A 25370-nucleotide genomic window follows, 5' to 3' on the forward strand; every position below is an offset into this window, starting at 1 on the left:
TTGCTGATAAAGAATTTCAAATTAACAGGGAAAGGAAGTGGGCCATGGCATCCACTCTGTGCCACTTGGCTCATAGTTGAGCTATGTCTGCCTCCCTTATTCCATTTTCCCTGTCTTTCAAGATTTACCAGCACACTGTGCAAATACTTTGATATATTCCAGGACATAATCTTGCTCTGAAAAACAGGAATCACAACAGCGATTCTCATATGGACAACAAATTTTTGGGATGTTCCCCGAGCAAACTGACAGAACCTCAAGAGCATTAGTTCAGAACGGTAGCCTGCAAGCACTGCTTGTGGACACCTATCAGTGTTTTCTTTATTGATTTAATCCAGAAAAAAACACCTATAGGCCCAGCATTGATTTACCTTGCCTTGTTGGAAGCCAAGGAAGATGTACCCCTCCTCAGGATCATTGACTCAGAGCACTGCCTGGCTGTCGTCAGAAAGCCCCAAGTACAGTGTGAGGGACAAGCATCAGCAGGAATCTTGCACAATTAACAACCATAAGGGCCTCAACCTATTTTTACTGGGTTTGAGAGGAGGACCATACCTCATACCTCACCATCCCTCCATCTGCCTTGAGGACAGAGCTCAGGGAACAGCTGTAGCAATGCATGGTCTGAAAAGCCTGCTTCTCACCCAGTTTAAAAGGCTCAGTCTGTAAGGGGAAAAGTAAAGAAATAACAATCATATTCCAGAAGCTCTGATTCTGTGAAGAATATTTTAAGGAATCAAACATAATTAGCAGACAAAATGGTTGGGAGCTGAAGCTAGACATTCAGCCTGGAACCAATTATTCATGAAAGCAAAGGTATATTGGAAGAGCTAACAAAAGAATTAGATCAGCTGAAGAGTAAGATTTCCTAATTCTCAAATTCATCTGTTTCTCAAGATTTTAAATTCCTAAATTTTATTTTTAAAAACTGAATGCCCTAAAAACTTCTTAAAATTGTATCCAGGATATAAAAGCTGAGGACTTGTCACAGATATCGCTGTTGAAGATGTTACAGCTTATGCTGTACAGTACAGGAGAGTTAGATCTCATTTTACCTTAAACTATGAATTTACTGACTTTGAAATACATTCGAAGCTGCACTTCTGCAGCTGCTTCTCCACATCCTCTCAACTTTGCATCTCTTTCTCTTCCACTTCACTTTTTCCCCCATCTTTTCTACCTAGACATAAAGATAAGAGTATGTGTGTCATTTTCTTTTGTATCTCCTGCCATGACAGAAGCCCTGACCCTCACCAGTGACCCAAAGATGCAACCCTCTCTCAACTCATTCAACAGCGAAAAGCAAAAGAAACATCTTCATACAATTCTGAAACCAGCTGGCAGAGAGCGTAACACTAGTATGGTGTGCTCCATACCTCACAAACGACATGTAAGGTAGAGCATTTTCTTTCTCCAGATTGTCTAAACAAAAGCATTAAATCCCTTTCTAGTAGGAAACTCTCTATTCAACATCAGCTCGATGTTGAAACAAAGACCTTCATGCAACTTAAAACCTTTTAGTCTCTCTTGCCCCATTTCTCCTCTCTTGACAGTATAGGTGTTGCTGGCTTTAGACTCAGATATCAGCAGTGAGGCTGTTCTGGTATAAGTAATAATAATAACTATTATTCTTATTAAAGGCATCTCAACAGGAAAGCAAACTAGAACATCCCTCAGCTCAGGTTCTGTCATGACAACATAAGGCTTGATTTTATAGTCGAGTTAAGCCAAGCTCAAAGAGCTTTCAGCTACTGAAAGTAACACTTTCCATGTTGTTTTTTGTTGGGCTTTTTTTGCCAGCCTTCCTTATGACCCCCACTGCCTCACCACAAGGCATTCCTAATGCTCCCTTACATGCTGCTAGCTCACAGATGAGCACGTGCAGTGACAAAACTGTACCCAAAATCTCACAGTGACAAGTAGGGAGTAGCAATCACCTGAAGAGATGTTATATCCTATTGCTCCACAGAATGGACAAATGGCTTTTACATTCCACTTATGCTACGGGGAAGGGACATTGAACATCTTCCCCCCTCAGCTACTTCTGGTTATGACACCCTGCCACTTTGTGCCAACTCCAGCTCTCTTCAAAAAGGTCACCTCGACTCTCCAAGACTGACATTTTTTTTCTGTCTACCTTGGCCTGCTGCTTTATTCACTTAATCGTCTCTTGGATTTGGCACAAACACTAGACCAAGGGAGGAGGCAGGATGAGCGTTCCTTTCCCTCTCAGCAGCAACGGATAGTCTGGCTCAGCTGAGCACACAGCTGCCACCTAGGAATCTACCTCACGTTCTCCTCAAAAATAACCTGTTGGACAGGAAGAAAGGTGGCATAAAAGAAAACTCTTTTGCACAAATGGTGCTCACCACACTACCAGAGCACAATAGACTCTTGGTAGTGATTCTCTAACCCTCTTTTTACCAGATTACCAAAGGTGTTGTTCAATTAATATAGGTTTGGCAGAAAGCATAGCTATTTGTTACTTCCAGATCCTTTTTAACTAACTAAATAAAAAAAAAATCAAAAAATCCTTGGATTAAAAACATCTGCTGGGTAGAAATAGGAACTTGAAATCCAACAGGTTCATCTTCCTGCATACAGAGCAACAACATGCTGCTCTGCTGCAAGAAATCAAATCAAATTAAAAGAGTATTTTGCACCCATTCAGACAACCTCTTGGAGAGCTCTACAGAGAGAACATCTGTGGACTGACTTTATTCACAATTTTTAAGCTTGATTACTAGCAGATCTTAAAATAGCTACTGGATGCTAAGCTGTAAATAAAATGTGCACTCTAACAGAAGATGCAACCCTGACATTTGTGCTCATCCTGTAATCATGGCCTATTATCCCAGACTTTTTTTCAGTGGCTTCTATTCATTTGAAATCATTCTGTAAAGGAATAAGCCTCTTGCTAGAGCGTTCTGTAATGAGCTATTGCTATGAAATTATTCGTTGTGTTTCAGGCATGAATGAGGACACAAGTGATGCACACATGCTTCTCAGGGCCATAGAAATTTTAGAGAGAATCTACATTTAAAATAAATATAAGTAAGGCAAAGTAGATGGTGGTATTCATATACAAAAATTAAACAAAATAACTGAGGTTATGACTGTAACACCCCAGAAAGGAACTGAACAATGCTCTACAGAATCCACTTCAAACAAGACAACAGTCCTTACCTCAAGCAGATCACAGCCTTTTAATATCTCCCAATATTCACTTTCCTTTTCAAACACACAGAGGCATCTTCCTGAAAATTCAGGATTTAAAATATGGGGGTTTTAATCCACAAAGAGCAAAGATTAAACATGCCCTTAAAAAGGGGATATAAACACATCTGCTTTTATGCACAGTGACAAGCAAGCAGAGTAAACCCATGCAGAAAACCGGCTAAGAAAAGCATGACCTGAAATTCCGGGAAACAAATGGGGAAAATCTTTTTCACGTAGATTTACTTGGGTAAAAAGGAAACAATGGAGGTTTGGTCAGCAGTAATGCAAAATTTGCTGGATGGTTCATTCAGTCCTGCTACTATACTAAAGTTAACCGAGAACAGCAGGCACAGGAAATATGTAAAACTCTAGGCAGAGACATTAGAGATAGACTTCTACATTTAACATTGGATTAGATTAAAAGCTTCTATTGCCAGAAGCCTGTTGTAATTATCTCTTAGTATCACCTGTCAGGTCCTGAGTGTCAAAGGGCATTTAAGATGGAGAATCCTCATTTGAATTCTCAGATACAATCTGCAGATGCAAAGGTGTTTCTTTTGTTTACTGCAGCTTGACAAGGCCTTTTTATTTTTGCCAACCATAAATATTAAAGACCTATTTCCTTCATTTAATTTACATTGTGAAAGTCACTAACTTCTGCTACACAGAGAGGGTAAGTTTGTACCCAAGACCTCTCCTTTCCCACAGCTTGATAGGTAAAAATCTTCCTGTCAGTACAACTAAAAGAGTGGAAGTGTTTAAATCTTTCCTACAGATGCTTCTGCAGGTTATGCTAGCTGACCACGTCCTTGGGGCCAACTGTAAAGCTAAGTTTGTTAGACCAGGAGTAAAGATCCTAGTCCTATATGCCACAGAGCGGGAAAGAATGATGTACCCTAAAAACTGACCTGAGGCATCTCTGAGGCTGGACAGATCACACATTTTTTGAGCATCGTACCATTCCCATCCCCTTTAGCCTGCAGCCCACCTCTGCCAAGGTGATGCTGAGACTGAGCATCAAGCCCTGGCTGCAGCCCCACTCACTCTTATGGTAGCAGGAGAATCTCGCACTTCCCAGCTGCCCATCATCTCCCGTGGAAGATTTGCTCCCTCCCCAGCTGTGCTGGTGCAGGATCATTTGCAAGGTCTCTAAACTAGATCTGTGGAATCACTGGCACAGTGATTTCTGGCAGCAGAGAGAGGGACAGTGGAAGTCTCAAGAAGATTAGGCCTAAAGGGGCAGGAGGGAGGAGTGCCTTGACAGTATAATTTCAGGTGACTATACAGTTGGCATTAACCCACTATTCAATGTAACAGCTTCTAGAATAAGATAATTACCTCAAAGTTATAATATTACATACAAACAAAATCTCTTTTCATAAATAGATATATACATCCATATATACACACTTCTAGAACAGGAACTTTATGAAGCTACCAAGTGAAATGAAGCATTTGAAAACTACTTGAGTGTACAAGTTCCAGTCAGTCTTTTACTGGTTTTACTCAGTTGTATCAACTAGCACACATTTATCTATAAAGTGTTGTTCTTTATTTAAGTTAAACAAATTTTCAAGGATGGTTTCCATCTATAAAATGAACAAGTACAAGCTCTGTACAGCAGACTTTTCAAACCAACTGAAAAAAACAGTTTTCAAACTATGTTTTGAAAATCTGCAAAATAAACAATATCACCATTCTTGTTCTGAAGACGGTAAGAAAAGTTCTCAGGAGACTCCATCGCAATTTCCTTCAAGGACTCTTAATTTATCTTTCAAATGGGTGAACTTCTTCAACATTGAAAGCCCCTAAAATCACAGTAAGTAACTTTGGCACACTGTCATGTAAACATAACAAAAGGATACCTCTTCTTGTCCGTTCTCTCAAAGAAAAGCGACACACAGCTCCTATATTAAAACCCCTATGAGCAGCACCCATGGGGAATTGAAAAAATACTGAAAAAATATTCCTACTTTATGATTGCTGTTGTCATTAAAGACTAAAGAGATGAAATATGGATTTCTTTTTTTTTTTAAACTAGCAATTCTGATTGAGAGATAAGAGGCAGGTCAATATTCAGAGTTGCAAATGCTCATGTCAGTTAGTGCTACCCTTACTTTGATCAAAGTTGCAAATGGAAATACCTCCATGGTTGAAGCTGAGTCGCTGGGCTGGTGTTTTTCCCTTTTAAATTCTATTTTTAAAAACCTGAAACAATTGACTTGCTACTGAGCCCATATTTCAGCATTTGTATTTCCAAATCATGAAGGAATCTATTGCTATGTTTATGAAACATCTTCAAGTTCTCAGCTAGGTTAAAAGGCTACAGGGAGAGACTAAACACTGAAAATAGTTTAACCACTGCCTGGCCTCTAAACAGGCAAGTTTTTGAGAAAGTGGACTGTGAATGATAAGAAAAAAAAGTATTAATTATTCATAAAAAGAGTCAGATGATGGATGGCTAAAACTGGATTTAATGTCCCCATCCAAATCCAAATCCCCATGCAGGTACTTGCAAGTCTTAACTTCAGACACACGAGGTCTCTGTGGGCTCACTGACTGGCAATGTTAAAGCCATGTTGCCCAGAAGAGTACCATCCCTACACCTAATGCACAGATACAGCCAAAGGAAAATGAAAAATCAGGAACTACTCTACTCCCAGGACAAAGAAAGAGGGGGACTGTACCAGCATTCTACAGTACAGCACATATTCTTCATCTCCTTACAATCAACCATTTCATTTTTCCAAGATCATCATCTTTCCAAAACCACTTCCTGGCACTTCATGTCTGCACTAATTTTTGTCAATACTGTCTCACTTATTAGTACTTATTTACTTTGCCTTCTCATTTTAAAAGCTCGTTGAAGCATTTGCTTTTAATAGAAAAGTATATAGTCTATGCAAACATAAGAAAGGACACATCAAAGTTGGGGTTAACTTTGACAGTATTATTTTATAAAAATGACATCAGCTGGACTGAAGCTGCAAAATGCACAAGTTCTATGGTTAAAAACACAAAGGCTATGCAGGTATCCAGGTTGACTCCCAGAGCCAACCCTGAATCCACTCAAAAGCTCCATTTAAAGAAACAAAATGGAAGAAAATTCCCCAGTAGTAGGTCTATAGATTAAGCAAGTGCAATTCAGAGATATTACATAGCTGCTCATCCTTGCAAATTAAAATTCAGATCTTGTGCTGTCATCAGTGATGTAACTTATTTCTACAGCTCAAAAGGGGAGTTTGAGACAAATTTTTCTCATTAGGGCCCAGAATAAAACTGTGCTGAACGAACACCGCTGCATAAAAGATCTGTGCGGTTTATATAATTTTATAACAAAAGAAGAAGTATTTAAAAGACTAAGTACTACAGAAATGATCAACACAAATATCAAGTACAAGTTTAACATTATCCAGAGCACATGTAATGAATTTCCAAGTTGGAATAAACAATCCAAGTGATCATCTGGGCAGAGGCATTGACTTTTTCTGCTGTTTTCTTTTTCCTCCTGAGTTTCATGATCTCTCCAGTAAGGGTGAAGTGTTAAGAAGTAGATCCACTTTGCAAAGCAAAAGCATCCAGTGTTAGCACGGACATCACACCCAGTAGCACAAAATCCGCACCTTCATAAAGTTTCTCTCTCCTAGCACTCCAATCCAATTTCTGGTTATACATATGTCAATCACTGTTGATAATTGCAGGATATAAATCATTGGGAGCTGACAATATATATACTTTCATATATTTATATTTAGAGTCCATCATAGAAAAGTTCATATTCAAATTACCAAGTACACACAGGAGAAAAAAAACAACTTCAAAATGACACTTCTGTTTCTGGAAATAACAAACCATGACTTCTATGCAAATGGAGTTTTCAAATGACCTTCTCCTAGTAATTTTTCCCACCCTCCCTCCCACACCCTGTTCCCCACAGGTGTTTCTTCAGATCCTTTTGTTTATCATACGTCAGTTGTTCCTAGAGTTAATTATCTGCTGTGCAAGTAGTAACTGAAGACAGAAAGGAACCTTGAAGGTTGTAGCACAATTCCTTCTTGGTGCGAAGTAATGCTCAGTGCCATCTTTGCAGTGCTCTGAGTTCCCTGGATCCCTGGTGTCTGCTTCAGCACTCTACTTTCAGATAAAGGTGGAATACTGAGGTATATAAGTTCCATGGAAAGTTTTAAGAAATACATCAGTAATTCAATCAAAACTTTGCCCAATGTTTTTCAGTTGAAACAGCATTTTGCTTGTAAGTCCTTCTACTGCTGCAGATTAAGTGTGAATTTCCACTGTTGTGACAAAGAAGGATTGCAGATCTCAACGGTGAGACCACCATTTTTGGCATTTCGGCTGTCTAGACAGAGGTTGCTGCCAACGTGCCTCAGTTTAGAATTGCTTTCAATTTGTTCCCATTTCTGGAAGAGAAAACACAGTTATTGACCTGGAAAGGCAGGAAAAGGAAGAATTCTACATCCTGTCCTTTCAAGTCTTCATAAGCTTCCCTGGCTTGTGCCTGGGAAAGCTGTGAAAACTGCAGTAATAGTAGCAGTTTAGATGATTCTTGAATAAGAGTATGTAAGTTATGGCAAGCCTTGCCAAAACAGCTCTTCATTAAGCTGACACTCTGCAAGACATGCAGAATACACCAAGCCATTCTCCTCTAATTCAGAACTTCTCAAATACCCTGTTACCTGCATGAAACCTTTGGTCTGAAGAAAAAGCTAAAAATCTTAAAATCCATACGCATACCACTACAATACTGAGCATAGAGAAGCATGAAGCAGAATCAATAAAGACAACTTTACAGAAATGCAGAAATTTGTCAGACATCTTTCAGTTATGCAGAAGACAACCAGTCAGTCAATTTGTGCTGTCAAAAGCTCTTTGCCTAACGTGATGTCAAAGGACAGAGTAAATCCCAGAAACAGGATGTTAAAAAACAAGGTTTTTCCTCTTATATTTCTAACATACTGGGCCCTGTAAACCTTATCAAGAAAATCTTGCTTAGTTTCCTGTTCTGAAAAGTGGCAAGAATACTCTTCCCTCATCAAGGACAGAGTTTCAGTTATCTGTGTGCAAAGGGAGATGCAGAAGCAAGGAAGCTGGCAGATGATCAGAACTGATGACTGAGCAGAAGGAGATGAATTGTTACATGACTAGATCAAAAAGACGGTATGACTCTGCAAATGTGATTTTCCTCAGGCGTGGGAAATAGATGAAGTTACAGTACTGCATAAATAAAAAAAAATTTAAGGAGTCTAATGCTGTTATAAACAGGTCACCATTGAATAGAAGGAAAGCCAAAGAACACTCTTCTGAGACACAGACTACACAATCTTCAAACTTCATTTAGTAAGACCTTTCAAAAACACACTGTGGAATATAGAATCTATTTCAGAAAACAGACGTGGCAGTTGAAGACTGTTACACATCAGTGCTGTTGGGTGAAACCTTTACATAAGGCCCCTGTTGGGATAGAACCTCTACGTGACAAAAGATTATCACTGGCTATGAAAAGAAAAGCTCAACACACAAGCTTATTCCTGCTGCTCTGTCTAGACGTCACGCATCCTAACTTTACACACATAAGCAACAGCATGAAGAGTAGAAGCTGTAGATGATCATCAGTGCATGTTCTTGCATTCTCATTCACAGCCCTTGTTTTCCCCACTGTTTGCAGAGTGCAGTCACGATATACTGACCTGTCTGCTGTCATTTTCCCTACAGCCCTGAAGTTTTATTAGTGAACCAGGTGCTCTGTCCACAACAGTAAGGCACAAATCCATGTGTTTCACTGACTTGTCCTTTGTTAAGGCCCATTCCTACAAAAAGGAAGAAAAAAAAGTGTACAAAATTGTGTACATTAACAGATGCACATGCATATACAGCAAAGGTTAAAATCCTAATAAATAGGTATGTGTGAGCATTAGAATTGTTCATTGCTTCCCACAGAACAGGAGAGGAAAAACGTCCTTTCCAAACACAGTAATTCCAATTGCTTCTGTGTCCCCACGTCAGCTCAGGGCTAAACTGGCTGTCTGCTCCCTCTGCTGGCTTCACACAGCTGCAGCAGGCAGTCACACCTAAATATCTATTTAGGTATAAGTTTATTTATGTGTATATATACATGTGCGTGCGTGTTACACCTTCCCCATATCTTCTTTATATATATGTATATATATTTTAAAAAAGGATGTAATTACATACATAAAACCCCTAAAAGCTTGGTCTGCAGCATCACTGGCCACCTACTCACACACTAAACAAAGCATATGGACCACAGTGAGGAAACAGTAGTTCTTAATACAATAGACACCACCAGAAAGCAATACACAAGAGGGCTGAACTCAAAGGTAGAGGGAAAATGTTCCTTCCTATCCAAGGCACGAGGTACAAAAGAATTTTTGTTAAATGCATTTAAATAGGCAACTCTTAAAAGAGCAAAGGAAAGCTGTTCTATATGTAACTGTTGCCCAGCTTATTTGATCTTGGTATCTTCTTACACAGAGTCTGATCTTGCACTGATGTTTAGACTCTCCACATGCCTTTCTCCTTCAAATTTGATCTCCAGCATCTCCGTTGGTCGTCATTTGTCTAACTATGCTTTGAGGAAAGAAGCCACTTCATTAAAGCCACACTAATTATCCAAATCATGCTTGTAACTACTTAAAATGGCACAATTAGTTTCTCTCAAACAATTAAAGAGGATTTAGTTGTATAACACAAAATCCTAGATATATGGGGCCAAGCCTGGTTACATTTAAATGTTATTTTGCAAGCAATCAGTGTTTCAGAAATAAATTACATTACTAATCCCATCCCTTGCTTTTAAAACTTAGCCCTTCATGATATGAAACAGATACTTTCCTTCAGTGATCAGAAACTAAGACTAGCTATAATGGAGATAAAATGAAGCAAGTTCCACTATACCAGAGGAGAAGAAAAGTTGGAAACAGTGTATATGCTCAGGGCACAGCCATAGGATAGCTGTAGTAACACTTTGAAAATCAGGACATCTGAGAAAGCCTTCTATACAAGTACAAAATTCCCTGGAATTTTTTTGGCCTCTAGTGTAAAAGTAAATATTAATAGTGACAAAGGAAGGGGATAATGTGATGCACACTGAATGTATCTTTGGGAGAAGCTATTTAGTCAATCTGTTATAACAACTGATCTGCTAATTTGGGATCATCTTCCTATCACCAGTACATAGTAACTGCTCGAGTTAAAAAGCTTAGGTTCACGTTCACTTCTTTTAAGACTTTTATTGTGAAAAACAAAAATTAATGGCATACAGACCTGGTTTCCCCCGGCATTATGACACTCATAAACTCCAACAACACCATCTGCAAAATGGCCCAAAGTGTCAAGGCAATTGGTACCCTGCTGCAAAGCCCCAAAAGCTATATCTTGATGATCAGGTACCCTAAAACAAAACCACAAATATCTGCTTAATTCAGTTGGGTTTTTTCCGTTGGTTTTTAAGTTTTTCTATAAACTCCTTGGTTTTACTCAGAGTACTTTTAAGATGAGACGTTAAGGATCAGTGATGACTATCGTCTGGAAATCTCAATCATCTTTTGAAGGGAGGCAATTATCTGATCATGAACTGATCAAGCACAGGTAAACTCGCAAGCTTAGAACACAATACAAAAAGACTTGTGCCAGAGAATGAGGATAAACATATGAACTCAGCATAAAAATCAAATTAAAGATGACTTATTATTTAAGGTGACCCAAAGCTTAATGCTATCATTAAGGTCATCAAAACCTTTTGTCTTTTCAGGTAAGGTACCTTGTGGCAGAAATAGGACATTCTACATTTTTCTCAGACTATTTTTTACTAAAATGTTAAAAAAGGGGTTAGGAATTTAAAAAAAAAAAAGTAATCAAAGTTTTTCTGATATCTATTTTCTAACAGTTACATATAAAATACACTCATAGTATGGAAATACCTAGGTAAGCCCATTCAGCAAAGCACAGTTGTGGGGTAGAGCCCATGAGTTCATGGGCATATCAGAGCCTTTAAAAACTTCAGACTAATATGACTATAATAATTCAATCCAGCAGAATGAGCACATGAGGGATGACACAGAGTAAGATGACATTACACTTCAGCAGTACTTACGGTAGCACATTTTCCAGGAGAGCTTGCAAGACACATTTTTTCTGACAAATTAAACAAAACCAAATATCCTCTGGCACTTTTAAGAGAAAATAAAGGAAAACTTACTTCCTCAGCATCACCCTGGTTTATGAGACTCCTTAGTATGTGTGGTACTGTATATATTTCACTGGAGCTATAATAGCTGGTGCTTTTGCATCATAGCCTATACATCTATCACTAGCAGTTACCTGAATTCACTGAAGTGAAGTGCCATCAGGAAAAAACCACCATGTATTCTTACAAGCTACACACAGTATGTTGCACCATTACACTACTAACTGGTTTATAGACTCAGATCTGACCAACATACTTATTAATGGGCTATTTAACCACAACCTTTGTATCTTTTCAAAAAATGTTTCTCTTCAAGGATTTTTCACTAGTTAGGATGCATTCATGTTAGAGAAACTGTTAGCAGTATTATCCCTCACTTCCCTCTTCTCACCCCTACCCAAAAGTCAGTGATTATCCAGTAACAAGAGACTCAGTTTCTTAGAGTCTTAGGCATCTGCCCTTGTCTGCCAACCATACAAGGCCCTCTTGTCTACTGACTCCTGTTACTTGAACTGTACTGAGATTCAGTCTCCTTACTCAACTAGGCATGTGATTAGGTAAAGGCACAAGCTTTAAAGGGATGACAACAGGATACAGAACAGTGTGCTTTTGAGCAAATGGCTTGTGTAGGAGACTAACTTCTAGGTAAGTTGAGTCCTTTGGACACTGTTCTCTAATATATCTGCTACTGCAGCTGTAGTTGCAGTAATTAGAAAAAGAAAAAGCAGCTTACTAGGGAGAAGTTACTCTTAAGGGACAGAACTAACAAAAACAAAAAGCAAATAAGCATGCATGAGGCATTGCATTCACAGATAAATTAAAAAGCATCCTTCACATCCAAGGAAGGAGAAACCGATAATTTCTGGGGAGGCCAAAAAGAGAACTGCATACTAGTGTCAGCCAAAACTCACCGTAACTCAGGATAAACATTTTCAAGATACCACTTGAAGGGTTTGCAGCTAAGTCTCTTTCTGAGTTCCATTCGGCTTTGAATACTAGAGGAGAAAAAAAAAAAGGAGTTTTCAAAGTCAGGCTGTTGTCTTCATATAATGTTATGGATTACACAGAAAACTCAAGAACAGCGGAATTGTTGAAATAAACTGTAAAGCGACAACACGAGAGCCAGCACTGCTTTCACCTCAGAAGGTGCTGTCGCATGAAGAATAAACAAACAGGGCAAAGAAGCTCTTGTGACTTACTTGCCATAAGGTACATTCCTGGCTGAAGGCACTGCTGCATAATAGAAATTTTTATACTCATCCATCCAGACTTCTGCTGCCCTGCGTGTATTTCTAGGAACAATCATATAAAACACATGGGTTATACTTTCTCGAAGTGCAATTAAATCATGTAATTTATCCTCTGTTTGATTTTAATCCTTCCTAGTACTACATAGTTAGCTGCCTTGAGCCAGACAGAATAGTCTCTATAAAGGACCCAAGTAATAGAAAACCATTAGAGACTAATATAACTGAAATAAATGCATTTAGAACAAATTTTATGTCTTTTCCACACTCATCACTGCCTTGGGTTTTCATCCAGAATTTAATACACATCTTGGAGCTCTTTCTGCAAACCTAATGGAATTTTTTACGCTGGTGTTTGGTTGGTTTTTTTTTAGTAAGAATAACTTCACAGAAGCCAAATTTAGCGAGTGTTCACCTGGATAAAGCAAGCTAATTGGAAACATAAAAATCCCAACAATTTTTGGCAATATTTAATAATGTCTTTTACCTTTTTGAAAGCAGATACGCTAACATAGGCAAGACATTTTCAGTCTTCATCCTATTCCTACCAGCACAGCATTCAAAGTTCCAAAAAGAAATAAGCTACCATGAAGTTTAAAGCTATGAACAAAACAAGTTCAAATCTACAAGTCTGCTGTAGTTGAAGTAAGAGAAGAGAAGAAGGAATCAAAAAATATTTTTAATTCTTTAAAAGTCAAGAGAGATTATTGCAATTAATGTGAAAAAAACACTACCCCAAATGCTTTACTTCTAATCATACACATCTCTAACTGAAATTCTTTTATTTATGTATCTCGTGTCTTTAAAACTCCTTTTGGACTGCAAAAGTGCAATGGCTTTTTCCATTCCCTTGATTCTGTGTAAAACTCATTTACTTTTATTGTTCATAATTTTTGCTTAGAAAATTAAGTCTCATTTCACTTGAAACTGCCATGTTCTGAACCTTATTTTACATTTGGCAGCAAGCTCATCTAAAGCAACTGGAGTAAACTCAGTGAGCCAACAGCTTCTCTAATATGATTTTCCAATTCAAAAGACAAAAGCAGTCAGGATAAAGTGAGGAATCTTGCAGGTTGCCGACAAAGAATAAAAATGATAGGAATAAAAATGTCACAAGAATGATCTGAATAATTTTTTGTTTGAGGACTGATTTTTTTCTTGCAAAGATTCCTTTAGATTTTTGTAAGCAAAATTCCACTCAATTTAGATTAGAAGGTGTGTCAGTTTACCTTCACCTGCAGTCTCTCAGACCTGTGTCAGTGTCAACCACTCAGCACCTGCCTCTCTTGCTTGCTCAGCAAGCAGCTTGCCTGCCCACAAGCCAGATTTTGGTGGTCAGAGAGGAACTATTTGGTTTGCCAGGATTTAATGACTCCAAAGGCACTTTCAAGGCCAGAATACATGCCTGCATTATGCTTCCCTACACTCAGGGATGAACAGTTCAGGTTTAGTGTGACATTAATATAGGCACTGTGTAGATGCTGAGAACTGCCTAAACTAGTAAGGCCCCAAAGAAGGCAGGGTGCTGAGGAGCACAGCATAGAGTACACTTAATGCTGAGCCACAGTTAATGAAACCGAGCACCAAGCAATGAGGTAGCTTTGCACAGAGCAGACTGGGGTCTGCAAGACTTACTGGCTTGTTGAAGTGGTGTATTGAGGCAGTGCACACTGGTCTAGCAAATCCTGCCAGACACAAGCTGTATCTGCCCACACCACAGAGCCAGGATGTGGTCTCTCCTTTCATGAAACAGGACTCCCAGTCTCTCATCCAGAACTACCAATTTGTTTTGGCTGCCAAAAGGCAGTGCATACTGACTAGCCAGCTAAAAATAGGATGGTTACCCAGAGCAGTCCAGAATAAATTGCATATAGCCAAGGGAGAGATGATAGCATAAGCCAACAAGTCCCAGCTGCAAGACCAGAACAGATTCCACGCACTAAGTTTCTTGGCAGCATGGTCCTACATATATCTGATAATACCTGTATTACAAGGATAGCCCATTACCTTAGGTTTATCATTCTCTTATTGGTATAATTGATTTTAAGGCATTCTGCTTTATAGGTTTGACATCCAAAAAAGCTAAGTGAGGAGGAAACCTTCAAATATACAACCTGTAAACCTTGCTTTTAAGTGATATACAACTCTTCTAGGTCAATTCAAAAATAATTCCATTGAAACAAAGAATTTTAATGGTATTTCGGAATTTGAGATAGTTGGACAGATAAGGACAAAGGTAATAAACCCCTTTCAGAGAAACACAGAACCGGAAAGGGATCTGGAAAGGGTAAGTACCCAAGACACCAGTTTGCAGGCTTCAGCTGTCCTCACCATTCAAGTACATATGGGATCTCTTTGCAAAGTAATTTTGAACACAAATGACAAACTTGTCACAGTAATTGTGAAGACATTTGAGAGATCAAATCAAAATGATGATTTGACTTCACAACAAAATCAAAAAGCTGTAATCCCAATGAATGCAGAATCTTCAACCCATGACAATACAATGCATTGCTCTACCCTGCGTGCATACAGCCTCACCTTTTTCCTATTTTTCCACTGAGTTATGTTTAAGTATCTATTTACATCACAAGATGGAAAAGCTGCAGGAGTGGGAAAGCTGCACATTATATTTATATATTTATTCACTTTTGTTAACCATGTTCCTTGTTATGACGTCCATTTCAAAACCTCATGAAACTAAACCAGTTTCATCCTCAGCCTGTATGATGCAGTTTAATTGGTAGATCTTTCTACCATCTCAATGCACATGATAAATGCTGGAACGGAGATGTGATGTATTGAGGATATTTCACTGCTAGCTTTTGTTTTCCCATAAGTACTATTATTAGTTTTTCACTGCAGCATAAAATACAGATCTCAAAGAATAGGGGAGCAGAAAAAAACCCTACTATAACTAGTGGAAGAAAGAGGACAGTGACTTTATTTTAGCAGACTATTGAATTCACTAAAGTCACCTTGATGGTATAATCAGCATGGAAGGGAAGAATGACACCCTAAGGAGATTCCTCAGTCTAAAGTGAATCACAAGTCCAAAAATATCAGGAACATTCTTATAAATTTAAGAACATCTGCACTCTCTGTGTTGCTTCATGTTAAATGGAGTTTGGGTTCCATATCCCTTCAAGGGTAAAGAAACAGTTTTATTTCCAGCTCTTAATCTACAGAATCTTTAGCAGAAACTTGTACTTCTTCACCCCCTGAGCACTAAGCATTCTCTAAACCATTCTCTAAACCAAAACCTACAGTGATTCTTCAGCTATAGTTGATACAGCTTTGATCAAAATATCCACCAGTCACATAATACTTTTATCCACATTAATTAAAAAACACTATGAACATAAATCAGCACTGCTATTTTCACTTTAAAAAAGAGAAACTGAGGAAATAGCTCAGTATTTCAGCTACTGCTGTGCATTGTACCAACAGCAAAATTAACCAGCATAATAATCTAATCCCTTAAAACTGCAGTTTCTTTGGTCTATAGAAAAAGCATCTTCAAACACAGCACCGGAAAGGCAAATGAGAGAGAATGAAGTTGCTAACAGACTGGCACAAATATCAGAATCAGTCTACATAATCATTTGCATCTCACATACTGACCATGCATTAACAAAAAGCAAGCACGTTCATAACTTATTGTATTCTGGCTCTTAATGAACAATGAAACTGTTTCTATAAAATGAAGTTTTATGATACAGTTCTGAAAATAAAGCCTTCTTTAAAACCAAATAAACAGAAAGTGCTCAATAGTGATGGAACGCCAAGCTAAGCATTTCCTTCTTTTACAGATTCTCAGTCTGGGTCCACTAGAAATTTCCCTCTTTCAACTCTGATTCTTCTCCCAATCCATAATAACTACCGCAAAGTCATTAATTTATTTTAATTAATATTTTTCTATGATAGATAATATTGCATATATTTCTAAAGACGAGATCCCTAAAATGAAATTACTGCCACCTGCTGATCATCTGAAGAAATCCAAAACATTGCTATTTTGCTGAAGCCTTAACAGTTACCTTGCAAACACGGTACCACTCCCACCAGGAAACGTGTAAGGATGCTGTTTGCGGAATACATGACCCACTCTGCTGCAAGGGATGATTTCTAGGCTCCCACCACATTGCCAAACTCTGAATGAGATCTCTGAAATAAAAACAGGAATGAAAGACCAACATCATAAACCACTGTAATTTTGTAGCATACTATTTACAGAGAAGGCTTTTAGTGACTATTGCTGAGAAGATCAGTAAGGTAGTTTTCTGATAAATTCTAGGACAAACAAAGGCATACCTGAGCATTTCTTATTCTGCAAGGTCATGAGAAATACTCATATTAACTTGGAAGCAAAACTGTATGTTTTCTCCTATCTGAACTTACCAGAATTCCCCAAATCCATAAACCATGATGTGATTTGCCAGAGTGAGTTAAGTGTATGCATACTATTACTTTGCTCTGCCTGAAGGGTAAACAACAGTAAGTACACTTAACAGATAAATTAGTGATCTAGCTTATAATAAAATTTTTCAGCTGAAGATAGAATAACACAGTGGACAAAAATCAAGGCATAATAAAACAATCTATTGATTCAAGCTCCTAACTTATTATAGTACATAAGCAAACACTCCCAAACATTGGTTGTAGAAGGAGTTACATCAAGTCAATCTTGACTTGAAAATAGACTAAATAAAGACAAGACAATCGTAAATTGAAGGTTATGGACAGTACACTTCTAAGCCAATCCAGTGATCTGAACCAATTAGTGATGACAAGAAGGTCTAGAAATATTTATACACTTTTCTCAACTTTGGCCTTTGATAGTAGAAGTCACCTACTACTGACAGAACGTTTCCTCATTCATTCCAACTAAGGGCAGTAAGAAGGGTGCTTCCAGTAGCACTGTTTCAATTTTGATGATACCCCCTTTAGTCCAGCAGCTGTTGCTAGACAGTCTTAGTTTCAAGCCTCTTCATAATCATTGTCTTACCACAGACTTAAAAAAAATGGTCTGCCCAGAGAAATAAAAATAAATAAATATATAAAAGAGGTGCTGTGATTTCAGCAGTGCAAGTTAACTGCCATTATTCTTGATGATCTCTGCTTGCACAAGGATCATTTCCTATTTGTTTTACTTCAGTGACAAATTCTGATGCGTAGGGGCCAATTAGCCATATTCATGTACTTTAGACAGTCAACATAGTCCAATCTATAGACAAATTATCCTCCAAAATATGAATGACTGTACCGCCCTTGACAATAACTTACAGTCTTGATTTTCCAATTGAATTTATGTAGGACAACAGGCAAAACTGATTTTTAAAGCAAAGATGACATTCACTCTGTGCATTTTTCAGAGCACTGACTTCAGTATTGCACCTCTTATTTTGAGAATGAAAAAGAATCACAGTAAATGACTGGATGCTGCTAAAGAAGTTAGAAACATAAAAGTGCTTTTGTTACTACAAGATTAAATTACACATGGATAGAAGACTTTAGGCTTTTCCATATCTAGCTCAAATTTGGTCCCATGTTGCTCAAACAGTGAAAGCAAAAGAGTAATAGCTTTCTTGTACCGTTTTGAAGCACTATTTATGGAGTTCTGCTATAAAGTTCATACAGTTATTAGCCCAATATGAGGGGATACTGCACTCAGTAAGAACAGTCCAGTGAAAGACGACTGAAAGATCTGATCAAAGACAAAGGGTTTTGCATTAGACAAGCAAGTGCAGACTAAATGCTTGAAATAGAGTATCAAACTTATTTAAGTATTAGTAAATACATGCCTCTGAAAGAGATGGACTGAAATCCTAGTTAAAAACAAAGGGCAATGCAGTATGCCTCAAGCTCACTTTTTAAAAAGATTCATCTGAAGGTTTAAACCAAAAAGTCACTGTCATCTATTAAATGTATGTAGACAATGAAATAGTATTTTTGTTTTACAAGTTAGAAATGTTTTGTGTCAATTTTTTTCATTATTCATAACTTCCTTTACTGTGTACAATAATTTCATTAATTCTCCCTCTATAAATTCCCAGAAATGTAAGCCTACACATGTATATTTTCCAGCACCTTAAATTGGGAAGAATCACAAAAAAGGTGAAAATTATTACAAATAGCTCTATGGGAAAGGCAACAAAAGGACTAGCATATAGGGAGAAGCAAACTAATTCTTATTTGCACCAACATGGTTTCTAAAGCCTGCATAGATTTTTAAAGAAAAAAAGAATATACAGCATCTAAAATCCAAAACAACCCCACAATCCCAAGGCCAGACTGAATCGGGCTCTGAGTAACCCGGTCTAGTGGAAGGTGTCCCTGTCCATGGCAGGGGGGTTGAAACTAGATGATTTTCAAGGTCCCTTCCAAACCAAACCATTCTATTATTCTATGAAGCTCCCTGTTATAGGTTAGAAATCCAAAGGGGGGGGGGGAATTTTTCTTCCCCCTGCCCCCACTGTAGGAAAGACCAAGTTTGAATGGAAAGGGGGGCGATTAGCTTTACAAAGGACCTAGCTGCTGAGCTGCATTCCTACCGAATGGCCCATCAGAGACTGGGGGGAGGGGGGAGGAGTTCTGGGGAGGAGCTTGTCCTCCTCACAAGGGAGAGGACAGATTGCTGGGTTTTGAACGGAGACGGGGTTTTGAATGGAGACGGGGTTTGCGTGCATTTGGAGAAAAAAGTCTAGAGGTCGGTCTTTCTGGCTTCTCGTCCTGGTCAGCCCTGACCTCTGGCCTCAGCTTGCTTGCAAGCTGCCTTTGCCTCCAGCCTGAACCTGCTGTGTTTTCATCGGAGAGTTTTGTGCTCACTGGGAGAAAAGGAGGAGCCTTGAAACATCATCATCTGAGAACAACAGTGAGTTCCGTGGGGGTGGACTGTTTTCCCTTCTGCCCTTCTTCCACTGGGGGAAGGGTCCCCGTTTTCTTTTCAGCTTGTCTGCGATCCGATACCACCCCCCAGATCCCCTCCCCAGGTAGTGACCGCCAGAGACCAACAGCACCTCTGCAGGCCAACAGAGAGCACTGCAGGCCCTGCACTTCCAGCGATCCAACAGCACCCTCTGCCAACCGTGATTAGAACCGCGCTAAAGGACAGAGAAGTATTCAGACTTTTCCTTTTGTTTGAAGGGGACTACTGTCTAGGTTTTCTTTTTTGTGTTCTGTTACTGTTCTTGCCAACATACATATATCTTTTAATAAAGGGTTGTTATTTCTTTTTCTCTACACTTCCTCGATTAGAGCCCCCTTAATTTTGGATTTACAATTGCTGAGAGAAAGGAGTTTGGTCTATCTCATAACTCATCCTCTTTAGCAAACATTCCAGTCTCATCAAACTGAGACACTCCCTTAAAGCATCTTCGTCACACTCCAACAGTGGGAGGAGAAATGCTACTATTGTAACAATTTCAGCGGATATAGTTTGTAATTGAAAAGGCAGAAAGAACATGTAAAAAATTCTTTGATATTATATTACACCTCCCTAACAGATTTGTTCTATGTATTATAGTGTGTCGTCAGTAGAGAAGGTAGGGAATGTCTTAATAAGAAAAATTAATAGGAAAATTAATTACAAAATTAATAAGAAAAGCACGGATTTTCAAATTAGACCCAAACCTTCTAATAGTCCACCCAGTTCTCCAGTGTACTCTTATTCTCCTAGGCTTAACAAAAAGCATCATGAAGATGGTAAGAATTAGAGTTTACGATTTGAGACAAGCTGAAATAACCTTGATCCACATTTCATACAGTAAGCATGTGTTATCAGTCACATTTAGCAACAGTCTGAAAATGCACCTATCTTTATGGTAATTTGGCCAATTTAGGCAAAATACTGCAGGTCCATCTTGAAATTTGTCAAATTTAGACTATACTAGCATGTGAACAAAACCTCATATAAAAGCTGCTCTGTACATTCTTGGGCAAAAAGCTAACTTTTGTAAAATGAATAAAATGTGCAGAATTATTTTGCAAGTCCATTTAGCAGTTTATTTGCATGTAATACTGATCCATCGATTCAGAGAGCCTGGAGGCCTGACAAGTGTGCACGTTAAATTTTAAACAGTATCTGGTGTATGTGCCATTTATATCATATGCCATGTGGTTTTTACTTGTCTTCAGTTAGTATGACAGCTAGGAAAAAATCATTAGCTGCCTTCTGCCTGCTTTTCAGGAATCCCTAAGTCTCCATCTCCTTCCTGTGGAGGAAGGGGATCAGAATGCAGCAGGAGCAACATAAACAGCTTTTTGCACCCTTGATTGAGGAGCCATTGCTTGTGCCCTTTCCTGCTATCAAGGCCTCAATTATCAAAGCATAAACGTAGCTGATAAATGTTCAGAAAAAATTCAGTTGCTCAAGTACATGTTTGTAGCTAATCAAATATTTAAGCGCTCTAGTGGCAAGAGTGGTTTTCAGAGTGAATAGGAGCATTGCTGGAGGAAATTTATCCAATGACTTGGCAGGACGTTTAAAAGTGACAAATTATTATACTTATATTAATACGATTTAGCAATTTACAGCCAGAATAGTGAGGAAACAGAAACATGGAATGTAATTGTTCAGAATACCTAAAAGGATTCTTCAAGTACTGCATAGGATGGTCAGAGACAGGTCTGTAGGGATGTCTCTTCCAACCTTAGTGCGTTACAGTAGTGTTAAACATTTGGTTACCGTATCTCCATACTTAGTGTGCTGCACACAGCAGAAATTTCCTTGTAGACCAAGCATATGCTTAATGCATATGCAGATTTCAGTAACTCAAAATATTCACGGGTTTTTACAAGTTTGAGGTATTTTAGGATTTTGTAGCTGGCACGTGCAGTAGAGAAGCTTCTATCATCAGAACTTTTCCTAAAACACATTATTTGGAACGTTTGAGATGCATCTCTACTCAGAAAAACTACACTAATGACAAACTGGAAGTCTCGAGAAGTTTTAGAATTCTGCTGCTTCCAAATCCTTTTCTGTTTTCACACAATTATACCAGTCTTAACTAACTTTGTTCAATACTGTAATGCAAATAGCCAAAAAAACCCAAACCTACTAATGCCAGATTTAACCAGCAGGTCAAAGCAGAAGTGGCTAAAGCACAAGTTCTTTCAGGCCCTCCTCCCTCTTGCTTAAACCTCGCTCACTTAAACATCTGAAAATAAGGAATTACAGAAAAAATGCCTTCTCAACCATCATTATCTCCTAGGGCTAAAGCAGCAGCATAAAACTACAAAACTCACTAAGTTTAGATGTCAGGCAATATTCTATTGCAAAGGTTAAGAAACAGAATCAGGAAAACCATGACTCTGCGACAGTATAGGCAATGACAAAACCTGCTCTCTTTCAAGACTGATCAGAAGGTAAACAATATACATACCTAAGTTTTCTCCACCCCAAACATCCATCATCATGTCATACTTTCCTAATTCTTCAAAATAGGATTTGTCCATCACAAATAACCCACCAGCTATCATAGGTGTCCTAAACAAATAAGAAAAATTAAATTAAATACTTACAGAACCATGAACTGGGGGTCACTATTATTTGCGCACCAAGGCTAATATCTCCTTGAAAAAACTGGCAATGCTTTTGAATGCAACTAATTTTGCATCTATCACATCAAATGTTGTCTGCACTCATTTCTATGGTATATACAGTGCTATTGCCACTTTCTGAGGCAGCTTCAAAATTCCCATTTGGTTCGCAAGTTCCTTATGCAAAGGGTGGCAATTTGTGCCAACAATAAAACATTAAAACACCAATGCCGTATTTTTAGTCCTCAAAATATATAAACTTTAAACAAAGTGACATCTACTGGTAAATAATTTACCAGTGTGTTTTAAACTATTTTTTAAAATACAATTTATTTCTGGGAGTCTCACAAGGTTCCATAAATATGAATGAAATTTCAATATTGATGAAAGCTATAGTAAAGATCCTCTTTCAGATTCAGAGATGATGATTTCTAACTATCTTTAGTTGCAAAATTAGTCTAGTTGAGAAGTGGTGGTACAGACATACTTTATGGGAGCAACGGGATTTCCTTGTCGTGCTCTTCTTTGCTCTGGTGTCATGTAATCCCACTTGAATACAAGGTTCCAGTCAAAGCCTTCAAGAAGAAAAATAGGATGTTAAAAAGACTGCGGTCATCATTCAACTTTTAGTAACATTGTTGACTGAAAACATGAGGAATTAAAAATTTAAACTTGTACAAATTTCTGGGTAGAAAACAAACAAGTAGGAGACCAGGTAAATAAGTTGACTGGACAACAAAAAAAGAGTAATCAAATAACTTTGATTACTCTTGTCATCATCTATCACACAAAATAAGAAACCCAGTCAACAAGTGACAAATAGAACATCATATGAAGATCTTCCAATCTTTTTACTGCACAACTGCATTTCCACTCTTAATAAGTGATCACATATTTATGTTTGCACAGCCTTTATGCAGTACTCTTGGTGCTCTATCAGCAAGAGTACTCTATCATGAAGGTCACAAGAAGTTATGTAGGTCCCACTTACCTTCTTAACATTCATTCAACTTCTTACTTTCCCACTGTCTTTTTAAGTGTATCATTTTTTAAACCTAAGGCAAGCGCTAGAGCACCAAAATCTTACTTAGTTTATGCATTAACATAAAAGTGTGTACACACAGCAACAGCTGGTCTGGTCCTGTCATGAGTTAAGCACAGAAGCCCATAAAGGTCACTAGAACAGACATGATCAGTAGGTCACCTATAGCAGCTTCCTACCTAACAATCATTAAATTAACTCCTTTAGGCAATGATACAGAGCTGGTATAAGACAAACCTCTTATAGGAAACACTTTCATAACAGTTTTTGTGCTGGGTTATGCCCATAAGCATGAACATTTATTAAAAAAACTGCACAAGGTCCATAGCCCTCTCCCAGTACACCTAGAAAAGCAGCCTTGCAGAGTCTGCCTGCTGCCAAACACATTTAGATCCTGTGAAGTCATATAATGAATGATTTCCAGATTTCTGGTGCACAGATGTCAATACTTTTCTTTCTCCAGCATAAAGATAAAGAAATTATTTTTTGGGGAAGTGGAGAAAAAAGCTGAAGTAAACAGACAACAATTACAGTCATACAAACTATCTGTCTGCATCTGTAAAGGTGCATACTAATGACTGATGTAGAAAGTTGAAAATAAAGCAGTTTTCATTGTAACTCACAAGATACTTAACACACACAATACAGAAATTATCCTGAACAGTCTTTACAGCATGTATGCCAGCTCTTTCTCTACATGTTTGAGTATTTCATGAAGTGTTGCACTGTAAAAATGAAAGACTGTCTGACTACTTCAAAACTCCAAGTAGCAAAACAGTAAAATGGCTACAACCCACAGTACTGCAAAGCCTCCAGCAAGAAGAGTAAAATGAGTTCCAGTATTTCCATGTGGTTAAAAAGTCACATTTCATCACACATACCCAGCAAAATTACTTGCATCTGGGAGAACTTGAAAATTCTACTGTTCTCCAGCAAAAGCAGAGGGATAGAGTTACCATATACTCCAGTGAACACAAGGGGTCTCTTTTGGAACACAGCACTTTCACAAACTGAACAAGTGTATTAATTCTCTGTCCATTAAAAACTGGTTTTCCGTCTCCATTTTCACAGACTCTGGGAAAAATCTGCTCTCAATGAGATAGTATCAGTAACTCTGCAAAAGGAATATTTTTAAACACAAGTGCATACCCAATATGAAATTCTACCCAGTGTAAACTGCATCACAGGCATACTCTAAATTATTAGATCTCAGTTAACTACAGTTTATTCCAGTAATTACAGTATTTTTCAGTGTGGCATAAATGCCTTGCAAACTCCCTCCCCCCCCCAAAAAAAGTGTAACATGAAATGCATGGATTTAGTATTGGCCAGACTCGGGAATTATTTCAGACATGTCCACTTAAAAAAAAATTGTGTACCATTTGCTAGGTTGCTTGTCTTGGGTGATTAAGTCCTTTCAAAACAGACCAGGCACAAATGCTGTCCCAGCTGTTTCAGCTCTCCATGCTTCAGCCACACAGACACTGTATCTAAGGTTGAAAGCATAGACTGGTTTCCATGTTTAGACTTGGCCTCAGTGAAAGTGTTCTGTGATGCCAAATGCTGTAGTGCCTCTAACATGGCAATCTGTCCTTTGGGAACTGACAAGAAATATATTATTCATATTTCAACTGACCCTCAAATAGCTTGAAAGGTTGGTACGTGCAAAATTTCTATTAATGTTAAAAAAAACAACCGAGTTTCTCACTCCTCAATCCAGAAAGTACATAGATTTCATTCACTTTAAAAAAAATTAAAACCCTAATCTATTTCTATTGTGTACAAGGAGAGAAAACGAGTACTGAAAAGAAAGAGATGAATGAATTGGGAGACATCGTTTCAAAGATGAAGTGTGAAGAGCAGTAACAAGAGAAACAATCTCTCAATCTTCTCGCACTTCACTTGGGAAGAACTTAAAGAGTATGAACCCAGCAGCAACCTATCTAAGGTTTCAAGGAAAGAATTCCTCCTACTACTGCAGACAACAGTAAAAGCCACATAATGGTATAGAGATTTCTGTACTCAAAGTTTAATGAATAGACTGGGTAAAGGCCTTAAGGTTTAGTAATGCTGGCACACAGATAATAGCACAGAACTA

At 38.2% G+C, this 25370-nt stretch overlaps 1 protein-coding gene across 1 annotated transcript in view; it reads right to left on the bottom strand.

Annotated features, from left to right (window-relative positions):
• Positions 1-4748: 4748 nt before the first annotated feature.
• The window catches only part of GALNT2 (polypeptide N-acetylgalactosaminyltransferase 2), a 91212-nt gene continuing 70590 nt past the window's right edge, over positions 4749-25370 (bottom strand). Inside the window, exons 9-16 of the mRNA XM_051783524.1 lie at positions 22718-22805; positions 22074-22177; positions 16731-16857; positions 12643-12735; positions 12355-12438; positions 10522-10648; positions 8925-9044; positions 4749-7637 (exon numbers count right to left, since the gene is read on the bottom strand). Coding sequence (XP_051639484.1) covers positions 7482-7637; positions 8925-9044; positions 10522-10648; positions 12355-12438; positions 12643-12735; positions 16731-16857; positions 22074-22177; positions 22718-22805 — 899 coding nt within the window. The 3' untranslated portion in view covers positions 4749-7481. The remainder of the gene's footprint in view (positions 7638-8924; positions 9045-10521; positions 10649-12354; positions 12439-12642; positions 12736-16730; positions 16858-22073; positions 22178-22717; positions 22806-25370) is intronic.

Source organism: Manacus candei, unplaced genomic scaffold (assembly GCF_025592945.1).
Source record: "Manacus candei isolate 608988 ecotype Guabito, Panama unplaced genomic scaffold, ASM2559294v1 h1tg000017l, whole genome shotgun sequence".
Taxonomy (NCBI): Eukaryota; Metazoa; Chordata; class Aves; order Passeriformes; family Pipridae; genus Manacus; species Manacus candei.